The 10,645-nt window shown below is 41.6% G+C and overlaps 1 protein-coding gene across 1 annotated transcript in view; it reads right to left on the bottom strand.

Annotated features, from left to right (window-relative positions):
- Positions 1 to 4,126: 4,126 nt before the first annotated feature.
- PNO1 (partner of NOB1 homolog) overlaps positions 4,127 to 10,645 on the bottom strand; it is a 15,750-nt gene continuing 9,231 nt past the window's right edge. The window contains exons 7-9 of the mRNA XM_024133558.3: positions 7,062 to 7,198; positions 5,795 to 5,865; positions 4,127 to 5,117 (exon numbers count right to left, since the gene is read on the bottom strand). Coding sequence (XP_023989326.1) covers positions 5,050 to 5,117; positions 5,795 to 5,865; positions 7,062 to 7,198 — 276 coding nt within the window. The 3' untranslated portion in view covers positions 4,127 to 5,049. The remainder of the gene's footprint in view (positions 5,118 to 5,794; positions 5,866 to 7,061; positions 7,199 to 10,645) is intronic.

The raw sequence follows: 10,645 nt of genomic DNA, 5'->3' as shown, positions 1-10,645 counted from the left end.
TTTTTTTTTTTTTTTTTAGCGTGCGTGGGTGGGTGGGTGGGGAGGGATGGTTTATGTTGAATGTTTAGTTTTTCTTCTGCATGAAACATCATGTTGTGGGATCTTTAGAAAACTTCATACTGTATGAATAAGAAAATAAAATATTTGAAACTTGATTGAGTGTATTCACAGTGGTCTTCAGGCTTTCCCAGCCATTGGATAGTCTTTTTACATTCTTTCAGATTTTTTAAAAACTCTAGTAGGTTGACATTTGATCTTTGACTATGAGCCATAAATAAGTCTGCCCTGTCACTGGGTGAAAACACAAGTCATCACAATGACCTGCAGAACCCGGTGTGTCACCCTTCCTGTGCTTCCGGCCTCCTTTGCCTCTGTGCTTCCCCAAGCCTTTGGCGTGCTTCCTCTGTAGGTCTGTGCACCGTCTCTTCCCCAACAGGCTACCCACAGGGAATGCTTCCAAGGGTTTCAGCCGTGTCCTGGTTCAACAGGAACTCTCCTGGCCACCATTTAAACACACTAATACACCCGATTCTCCTTTACCCCACTGTTTTCTACCATAGCATTTAACCTCTTCTGACATGCTTCACTTAAGCATTTTCTATTTGTCTTCCCCAGTTATGGAAATGACACGAATGAAAGCTCCCCAAGGGCAGGGATTTCTGTCCCTTGTTCACTGATAGACCTGGTTGTCTAGATTCTGCCTAGTTCTTAGTGTTTAATAAATACGTAATCTATGAATTAGGTAATAGGAGACACCTTGTTTCTACAGGTTGTGATGTTAAATTCTATCCACTACTCTCTCACTCTTCATAAAAGGTAAGCATTAGTATAATTTTGAGACTCTTATTCATTCAACAACTCTGTAGGTTCCTACGCCATGCCTGCACTGTAATAAGCACTTGAGGTTCTTGTGACGGGAAATGATGTACCTGGCCCAGATGAATTATGGGCTCTCGGTGTTTTATACCCAAAACACCGATATTGTCAGGCATGCACTAGTTATGAGGTGCTATGCACTGGATTCCTTGCCTCTTTGAACTAGGAGTATAGGTATAGGTTAGTTAGGCCTAAACCAATAGTTGACATTTTAAACCCTAGGTCTCCCTTTACCTAGTTCTAATGGTCTTTAGAGTAGAAAGATGACAAAGTGAAACAGTAATGCACGGCATGGGAGAAAATATTTGTAAATCATGTTATCTGCTAAGAGATTGCTATCTAGAATATGTAAAGACTACGACTCAAAAACCACGTGATTAAAAAGTGGGCAAAAGGACGTGAATAGATATTTCTCCAGAAAGATACACAAATGGCCAACACCACATGAAAAGATGCTCAATATCACTAGTCATTATGGAGATGCAAGTTAAGACAAGATACCACTTCATACCCGTTAGCATTGCCGTTAGCAAAATAAAAGTGTTGGTAAGGATATGAAGCAGCTGGAAGGCTTGTTGTGGGTGTGCATTGCTGGTGTGGATATCAAATGGTGTAGTCATTGTGGAGAAATGGTATAATGGTTCCTCAAATTAAACACAGATTTACCATATGACCCAGCAATTCCACTTCTGGATACTTGCCCAAGAGAAGTGACAGCAGGAACTAGAAGAAGTGTTTGCACACCCATGTTCATAGCGGCATTATTCACAATAGCCAAAACTTGAAAGCAACCAAAACATCCATGACAGATGGATAATCAAAATGTGGTATATACATACAATGTGATGTTATTCAGCCATAAAAGGAAGGAAATTTTGACACATGCTGTAACACGGATGAACTTTGAAGACATGCTAATAAAAAAGAGCCAGTCACAAAAGAACAAATACTGTATTTTTTTATATAAGTTCCTGGTTGTCAAACTCATAGAAAGTAGAATGGTGGTTCCCAAGGGCCAGGAGGAGGGGGAAGTAGAGAGTTAGTGTTGAATGGGTACACTGTCAGATGGGGAAGATAAAAAGTTCTCGAAATGGTGGATGATGGTTGCATGAGAACGTACTGTCACTGAGCTGTACAGTTCGAAATGACTAGAATGGTGAATCATGTATATTTTACCACAGTTTAAAAGAAAGAGTAGACAAGATGGTAGAAATCTTTCTGGATACTTTCCAGGACTTAGAAATGCTGTTCAAGCTCATATATGTCTTGAAACAATTTTTTTTTGTTTTATAGAATGGATTTTTTTTTTTTTTTTTTTTTTTTTTTGGCTGTATTGGGTCTTCGCTGCTGCACGTGGGCTCTCTAGTTGCAGCGAGCGGGGGCTACCCTTCATTGCGGTGCGCAGGCTTCTCTTAATGCGGAGCACGGGCTCTAGGCGTGCGGGCTTCAGTAGTTGTGGCTCGCATGCTCCAGAGCACAGGCTCAGTAGTTGTGGCGCACGGGCTTAGTTGCTGCGCGGCATGTGGGCTCTTCCCAGACCAGGGCTCGAACCGGTGTCCCCTGCATTGGCAGGCGGATTCTTAACCACTGCACCACCAGGGAAGTCCTTCAAACAATTCTTAGTCTTCAAAAATTCCCACATGTTCAAAAATCGCTCATTAAATTAGCTCACATTTTAAGCTAAAGTCCACTGCCACTTCAACCTTTTACTAACCTTGGGCATTATAAATGTATCAGCTAAGCAGATCAAATTAGCGAGTCCCTGCTCTCCCAAACCTCCTTCAGATTACTGGTGTCTTTGAAGATTACTGATTTCTTTCACCAAATGAGTAATTAACATTTGTATAATACAAGCATTTTGCAAGTTGTAGGATGGTTATGTACACTGTCACCGTGTACTCAGTAACATTAAGCCTGCTGTCCCACGGCTCTGGAATCAGGAAAATCAGGTCTCTTTCCCAGATGCTCAATGAACATGAGCTTTCTTCTGTAGATAGGATGAGAATTGGAGTCCAAATCTTCTGGAACGACTAGGAGGAAACACCAAGGTCTCTTCCCTTACTGGCCACTGAATATCTAAGAAAATACTCCTCTTTCATGCCCGTTCCCCAGCCAAGTAGCAATTAATATGTTAATAAACTGTTATATGTGTCCGAAATTGTACTAGATACTGAGAATCTAAAGATCAGAGGCTTTAGGGTGGGAGGCAGACACTAAAATAATCACAGGATAGCATGACAGATGCCATAGAAATACGGATAAGCATCACTAAGGTTTTCGGTATTAGATTTCATGTCCAGGCCTTAGAGAAGAATTTGAAGAAGTGATTTGATCCAGGTCAAGATCAACTGCAACTACCACTGTGATGTAGTCAGATTTATTACCTCTATTTTTTCTTCATTATTCCATTCCAGGAATTAGCTGAGTTACCTCTAGCATTTTGCTTCCCTTTCAAGCCCCAAGCAGTGCTGATTCCCTGGGGGTTGGGTCTGTTTGCCCAGGGAGAGGCCCAAAACTCAAGACGGTAAAAGTTCAGTATCCCAAATTTTAGCAACTGCCAAAGAAATATATTTGCTCTTATATTACTGATAGTTCTAACTACGTAAGAAATCTTCAAAAGGAAGTAAATGCAAACAATACCAAAAGATTACTTCACTTTAACACAGAAAACCCGTGTTTTTCCCATCAAAATTATGCTCTTTAAGAATCAACACAAAATGTTTATGGTTACGTAGCGATGGTTCATCTCAGCCAAGCGCTTTGGAAACCTGATTCAAACTGTGGACCCATTCCTTAGAAAAGTACACCCTAAGTACTCACAATTTTGCATATAACTTCCTGGACAAAGCGTGGTGGGTAGGCAAGTACCTCCTTAAGCCTCTGCAGGCTCCAGGATAAGACAGTCCCAAGTCCCAACAAATTCCTTTTCAAAAGGATATGAGTAAAATGGTATCAACATACACATACACTCTCCATGCTGTTGTGTTGCCAAAGGATAAAAAAATTACTGCTGGGACATTTCCAGCAATTTCCCACTGGATTCCCACTGTAATATTTATATCTAATCCCAAGGCAATGTACAAACTAGTCTGGGACAGTGGCACACGTAACTAATAGAAAGCTTAATAGCAATACTTAAAAACAACACTTTTTCTAGTTCTTACATGTACTTTCTAATACTCCTATCATTAAAGTTTAAAGTTTTGGTCAAGGGTTGTAGAGATGTACAAGAGAATAACATCACACAGTTTAATGAAGTAGGTTTCTTTCATTTAAAAAATGCATAATATAAATCAGAACATTTAGGCAGACACCTGTTAAAACAATCTATTACATTTGCAGAATATAGTAGTTTACTTAGGGGTAAAAATATTCTTTTATCATATTTCACCTTTACTGCTTAGAAGAAGTATACCCAAACACTGGTAAGGTCTGACGGCTTTCATGAAACAATTATTAAAAAAATAAAACTCTTTCCTCACATCAACCTTGTGATGTAGCCTTTAATTTTACAAACTGCAAAAATAGGTACAAATATTAGCCTTCCTTGGTTCACAGAGTATATCCAAACTGCTGCTATGACCTGGGTCTAAAATATTCACACACCATCAGTATTTGTTTTTGTTTTTGTTTTTTTGCCGTTCGCGGGCCTCTCACTGCTGTGGCCTCTCCCGTTGCGGAGCACAGGCTCCGGACGCACAGGCTCAGCGGCCATGGCTCACGGGCCCAGCCACTCCGCGGCACGTGGGATCTTCCCGGACCGGGGCACAGAACCCGTGTCCCCTGCATCGGCAGGCGGACTCTCAACCACTGCGCCACCAGGGAAGCCCTACCATCCAGTATTAAGGGTCACAAGTCAGAGAGGTTTTCTGAGATAATTCTTTTAATTACAACTCATAGAGAAGAAATAACTTTTTATAAATTTATAAACAAAAAACTTAGACGCTAATACAGAACTGTTTTTTTAAAATAAGTTTCCCTACAAATGAGAGGATTATAAACTATGCAAATCTACATGTGATTTAAAATGGAAAAAATAAATTATACTTAATGTGCTAGTATAAATAATGGTATCCATGACTGAAAAGTTCTTCACATGGTGTCTGGTGACCACCTGTAGAGGGGAAAGGCTTTTTCTCTAGAGTTCAAAGACAAAAAGTCTCTGATTTGAAATCAGAATCGGTCTGCCGCTCTGCTAGCCACAGCACGAATACTGCCATAAACCTTTGATGGAGGATTTCCTGCAGGAGAAAATAAAAAAGCTTATCCACACGTATACATATAGATGCTACATGGAAAATGGTCTGCAACTCTACAAAGGACAGGGACATTTTCCACTGGATCTACCTTAAATCAACAAAAGAACCATAAAGGAAACCACATGAATATTCTCCAAAGAACATTTTAAATCCTAACAGCCAAAGACACCGAGTCGTCAAAATGTTTCGAAAAGCAGCCAGTCAGACCTGGGCACTGCAGTGAATCCCACACATTTCCCGAGCAAGCGCTACAACCCACGGCTCTGAGCACAGGTGACTGTACTTCGTGGTTTGAAAATGGGACTAAGTAAGTCAATTAAGATGACTGACTGATGCTGCTCAGCAGCTCCCTTTTGGCTGAACCCCAAACAATGCTGCCTGCTATTCTGGAAGGGCTCCCTAGTGCACCTCATCAGGGGACGCAGCGATGATGTAAGCAATGTAATCCAATAAACCCTTTCTCTTGGGTTTGCAGATGGAATCCAAGCAAAAATATTCCTGCTTTCTCTCTGGGCCCACGTTTGCCAACCCCCAAGAGTTTCTGCTTGCTACCTTTATCATCACCCTGACCCTAAAGTGATCTGCAAATGTGATCCGAGTTCCTAAATTCCCTGTTCTTTTCTTTCAGAGAAAACACCATAGGAAGAAACTGCTGTTACCCAGGATGAGGTTGCAAATGGCAGTTCTTGCCATCTTGATGTTTTGGAAAGAACCAAGGATGTGAACTTTCCTGCAAGAGATAAAGTGAGACAGGTTAGCAACAAAAAGCACTTCTTTAACTAAGTCCCATGATCCAGAAACTCTGGCAACTCATGATAGATACAGATGCCTAAATAAAGGTGGTGGTGATGGTTGCACTACTCTTTAAGTATACTGAAAACCACTCTGAAGGGAATGATAAGTGCATTATATCCCAGTAAAAAATTATGAAGGTAAGACGTAAAAAATTAAAAAACAAAACTCAGTTCTTTAAGACCCTTGGTGAATAATGGCTCCTATCCACTGAGTGCTCTCCAATACGCTAGGGCTTTACATACATGTTCTCATTTAATCCTCGCATGAGCTTTATGAGGCAGAAGTTATTCCCACTTTACATACGAGGAAACACGTTAGTGAGAAATCAAAACACCTGTCCGAGATGACACACTGGCAGAGCTGGGAATATTAAAGTACCCAGAAGCAGGTAATACTGTACTTAGTTAAAACATATTTGTATTTTAACTGCAAAGCTTTCTAAAGATTATTTAGGGACTTCCCTGGTGGCGCAGTGGTTAAGAATCTGCCCGCCACTGCAGGGGACACGGGTTCGAGCCCTGCTCCGGGAGGATCCCACATGCTGCGGAGCAACTAAGCCCGTGCGCCACAACTCCTGCGCTCTAGAGCCCGTGAGCCTCAACTACTGAGCCCACGTGCCTAGAGCCCGTGCTCCACAACAAGAGAAGCCACCGCAATGAGAAGCCCGCTCGCTGCAACTAGAGAAAGCCTGCACGCAGCAATGAAGACCCAACACAGCCAAATATAAATAAATAAAAATAAATTAAAAAAAAAAAGATTTAAGATTCTTTAAATTTCTTCACTACTCTCTGGAGATCATCCAGACCCTTTTAATGGGCATTCCTTGCCGAATAGTTCAAATTAGACTGACAATATAGCATTTTGCTTTTCTGAGCCCATCTTCCAAAATATCAGTAAACTTAGTAAACTGACACCAAAATCTTCGGCGGGGGGGGACGTCAAACAGAACCCTCTCCCTTCCAAAGGCTCAGGCACTTCTGAAATTGGGGTAAAAATGAGGCTAAAAACAAGAGAATTAGTTAAAGTCTGTTCAGGATGATCCCCAGGTTTCCTTCCCCACTCCGGGCGACCAGGCAACCATCTTACTACCCCTCTGTAACTCTGGTAAAATTAAGGGGTGGGGCTGCTCACTGCAGAAGGTGAAAGACCCGGGGTCCGGACCAGGGGCACCAGGCACAGTGGAAGTAGGAGCACCATGACGAAAACAGGGGCAATGTCAAGCAAACGTCCGCACAATGAGCAGCGAGACTGCCAAGTGTCTTCCGTAACTGGGCTCCAAAAGTCTGCCAGCAGAGAGACTGGAGAATACTTCTCTGGGGAACCTGGCCTGCTCAATGGGAAAGACTAAAGATACTGACATCAGGGCTTCCCCAAAGAAACAGCCTGGCAATCACCCTAAGTGAAGCCTACAGGCCACCAGCCCCCCATCCCTATAGCCCACCCGCAAGCAGCCCGAGCCCAGGTTTCTAGTCTGCTCCTTATGGCCCCACTCTTAACATATGACGCCCACACTGAGGAACCCGAATCCGAGGAAAGCATCCAGTGCAAAAGAGTAGAAGGCACAACCAGCAAGCGGAACAAAGCAGTACAGAAACAGAAAGTGCAGGGACAAAAGAAGAAAAACAAACCAAAAAAAGCCCCAAAACCAGTGAGATTAGAAAAGCAATTTTCAGGCACTCATGAATCAACAACAGGATGTTAAGGAAACTGAATAGAAGGATTAGAAGATTAAGTTGCAGGAAGGAATTCTGAATGAGAATGATTTATAACAGATTTGTATACTCGGCCAGAATAGAAGACATCTTCCCAACCAGGTCTCACAAAATGTCCTTCCTGTGCTAAGCGAGCTCCAGGACTACCTACGCCACCAAAACAAGGAGGACGCAGGACAGAGAATCCAAGAACCGAGGGATTCAAACACCAAAGGGGCAATGGTGAAAGAAGGAGCCAGGATGGCAGCTGTATGCCAGGCAGAGGGAAGCAGTGCTTCTGGAACAGAAGGCTCCGGGAGAGATTTCTAACATGTCTGATGCATCTGAGTCCACCAAGCGGAGATACAGACAATGTATGGCTTTCTATTCAATTAGTACGCTGAAATATTGAGAAAGCACACAGAAACGTAAGAATTATTTCTTCACGTGACAACAAAGTTGCAGAGGACAGATAAAGTAACCACAGTACACCACCTGGCTCAGCTGTTAATACCCTGAGCACCGATTTCATGCTCAGGTAATACTGAGCTTGAGTTAAACCAAACCCACAGTGTAGAGGGAGGGGCAAGCAAACGGGACCGCTGGAAAGGCTGAGCATGCGGGCGGAGGTGGGGAAGTCCAAAAGAGAAATCTTCATCTTTCACAGGAGAAAAGCAACAGTGAATCTGAGGGGAAAAAATTAAGCTGCTATACAAAGATATTTGGAAATACAGAGGAAAAATAATTTTTACAAGTTAGCTAGCCGAACCTGAAGACTTGAAATTTCCTCCCTCGGAGGAGGGGGAAATGGAAGCAGACAGGAGGAATTTTTTTAAAGTATGTGTATGTGTAACTTCGATAAAAACAAAATTCTGTGAAGTACAGCATGAAAGATGAGGAGATACAGAAGCAAGGATACATACAGTGTGAGTAGTTTTGCTGCTAAAACAACCAAAGCAATGGGGCAGTAGTTGGAATGGCATACAGGTCTCAGGACACATAGGTAACATTCTTTCCCATTCGATATCCTGAATGTATCTGGAACAAATGGTTTTCAGTTTTATATTTTGTTCACATCCTACTGTGATCTTTGCCAGGTTTTCAGCAACTCATCAAAAATAACATTTATGGGTGCATAACAGTCCATCTTATGGCTGTATCACAACTAATATAAATTGTTGAACATGTGGATTCCAATTAGCCTATTTACAGCAAAAACTGCAAGACAGTACCTTTCTTTGCCAGTACTTGGCACTGAAAAAAACCTACTACTAACCCCCAACAAAATGGAGAAAACTGAAACAACACGCTAATTAAAAGAAGCCACGTATCAAAGACTACATATTGTGTATTTCCACCTATATGAATTTTGAGAAAAGGCAAAACCATAGTGACAGAAAGGAGATGAGTGATTGCCTGGGAATTGGGAGGGGCTGCAAAGATGCACAAGGAACTTTTGGGTTGATGGAAATGAGCACAGTGGGATCACAGGACTGCAGAGTATTTGCCAAAAACCCATTGACTTATATACCTAAAACAGGTGGCTTTAATTGTATGTAAACCACACTGTAATACAGCTGTTTAAAAAATTAGTTCAATGAGTAAACTTTAAGTTAACCCTTAGACATACACTGATACATTTATAAATGTATGCTCACCATAAATAATGGTGAGCCCCTTGGTTCAGAGCAAAGATGAGATGATTTTAAATAAAATTATTTCTGGATTTAGCAGTAGGCAGGTCCCTCCTCCTCTCAGTCAACTGCTTCGTTTCCCAACTTCACGGCATTATATAATCTCTGCGCCATCTGCCAGTAACCCCAAGCTGGCAACGGAGCGGCTTCAACCTCCGGCAGTGGAGGGTAATCCCAGCTTGACTTCTTGCACCCTTATTTTAAGCCTGTATCATCTTATTGATGTTCACATATAACTGCTCTCTCGTTTTTCCCACAATGTGCAATGCTCACCTTCCTTTTATGAAAGGCCTTTATATGTACGTGCATGTGTGTGTATATACATTTATGTTTTTCTTTTTTAAAGGAAAGCCTCACGATGGCATTCAACACACCTACTCCTTGCTCTCCTCAACTGATTTAATAGATTCTCCTGAGATACTATTTCAATATTCACCTGTCATATAATTTCTTTTAACAGTGATTCTAAACATTTCCTTCATTACTAATTGAGAAAAAAGCTATAATATCTAAGATTTTCTCAACTAAATCTGTTTTCAAAGTAGGTAACTATTCATCCAGAACCATATCCTGACAAAGATTTAGTGGCTATGTTATACCCAAAATACAATCTTTATCACTTCTTGAAACCAGCAAACGATTAACTATAAATTATGACAATAATTTTCTCCAGATCACATACTTACACATCAGCCAGAACTATCCGCGTCCGTGTCACGTTCTCGATGGTGAATTTGGTTTTTCCTCCTTTGCCAGCGATTCTTCCTATTGCCCTCGACAGGTGGTCTCCCTTTAAGGGCTTAACTAAATGGGAAAAGCAAGACCTCAGGAGGGAAGCCATCCCAGCATCACCCACTTCCATGGGAAGTTTAATCATTAGCCAAATTTCCCTACTGAAAGACACAAAACACGCATTTTTGAAAAAGCTGCTAATAACACGACTCAACTGATGTGACTGGAAGGCTGAGACTCAGGTACAAGACAAAGCAATACAAAAGTACCATCCAGTAGTTCATATGAAAAGACCAGCATACACTCACCATCTGTAATTTCAAAAGACTCTAGGAAGAGGTCATCCAACCTAATGAGGGCAAGTGCGTCCTACAATACAGAAATACATACTGTGAAGCTCTTCCATTCAGGCACCTGCGAATGAGTGTTAAGCTAACTCTCATAAATTGTAGAACTACAACACTCAAGTTAAAAACCAAACACACAAAATGCCCAAATCCATCAAAACAGTCATATGGCGTATTTTCCGAGCCCCCATTTCAGATATCATGAAATCACTCACCTCTACCTGAAACCCAAGAAGAAAGGCTTTTACAAA

The sequence above is a fragment of the Physeter macrocephalus genome, chromosome 12 (genome assembly GCF_002837175.3).
Source record: "Physeter macrocephalus isolate SW-GA chromosome 12, ASM283717v5, whole genome shotgun sequence".
Lineage (NCBI taxonomy): Eukaryota > Metazoa > Chordata > Mammalia > Artiodactyla > Physeteridae > Physeter > Physeter macrocephalus.
The sequence above is the reverse complement of the archived record's forward strand: the minus strand, read 5'-3'. Positions and strand labels throughout refer to the sequence as shown.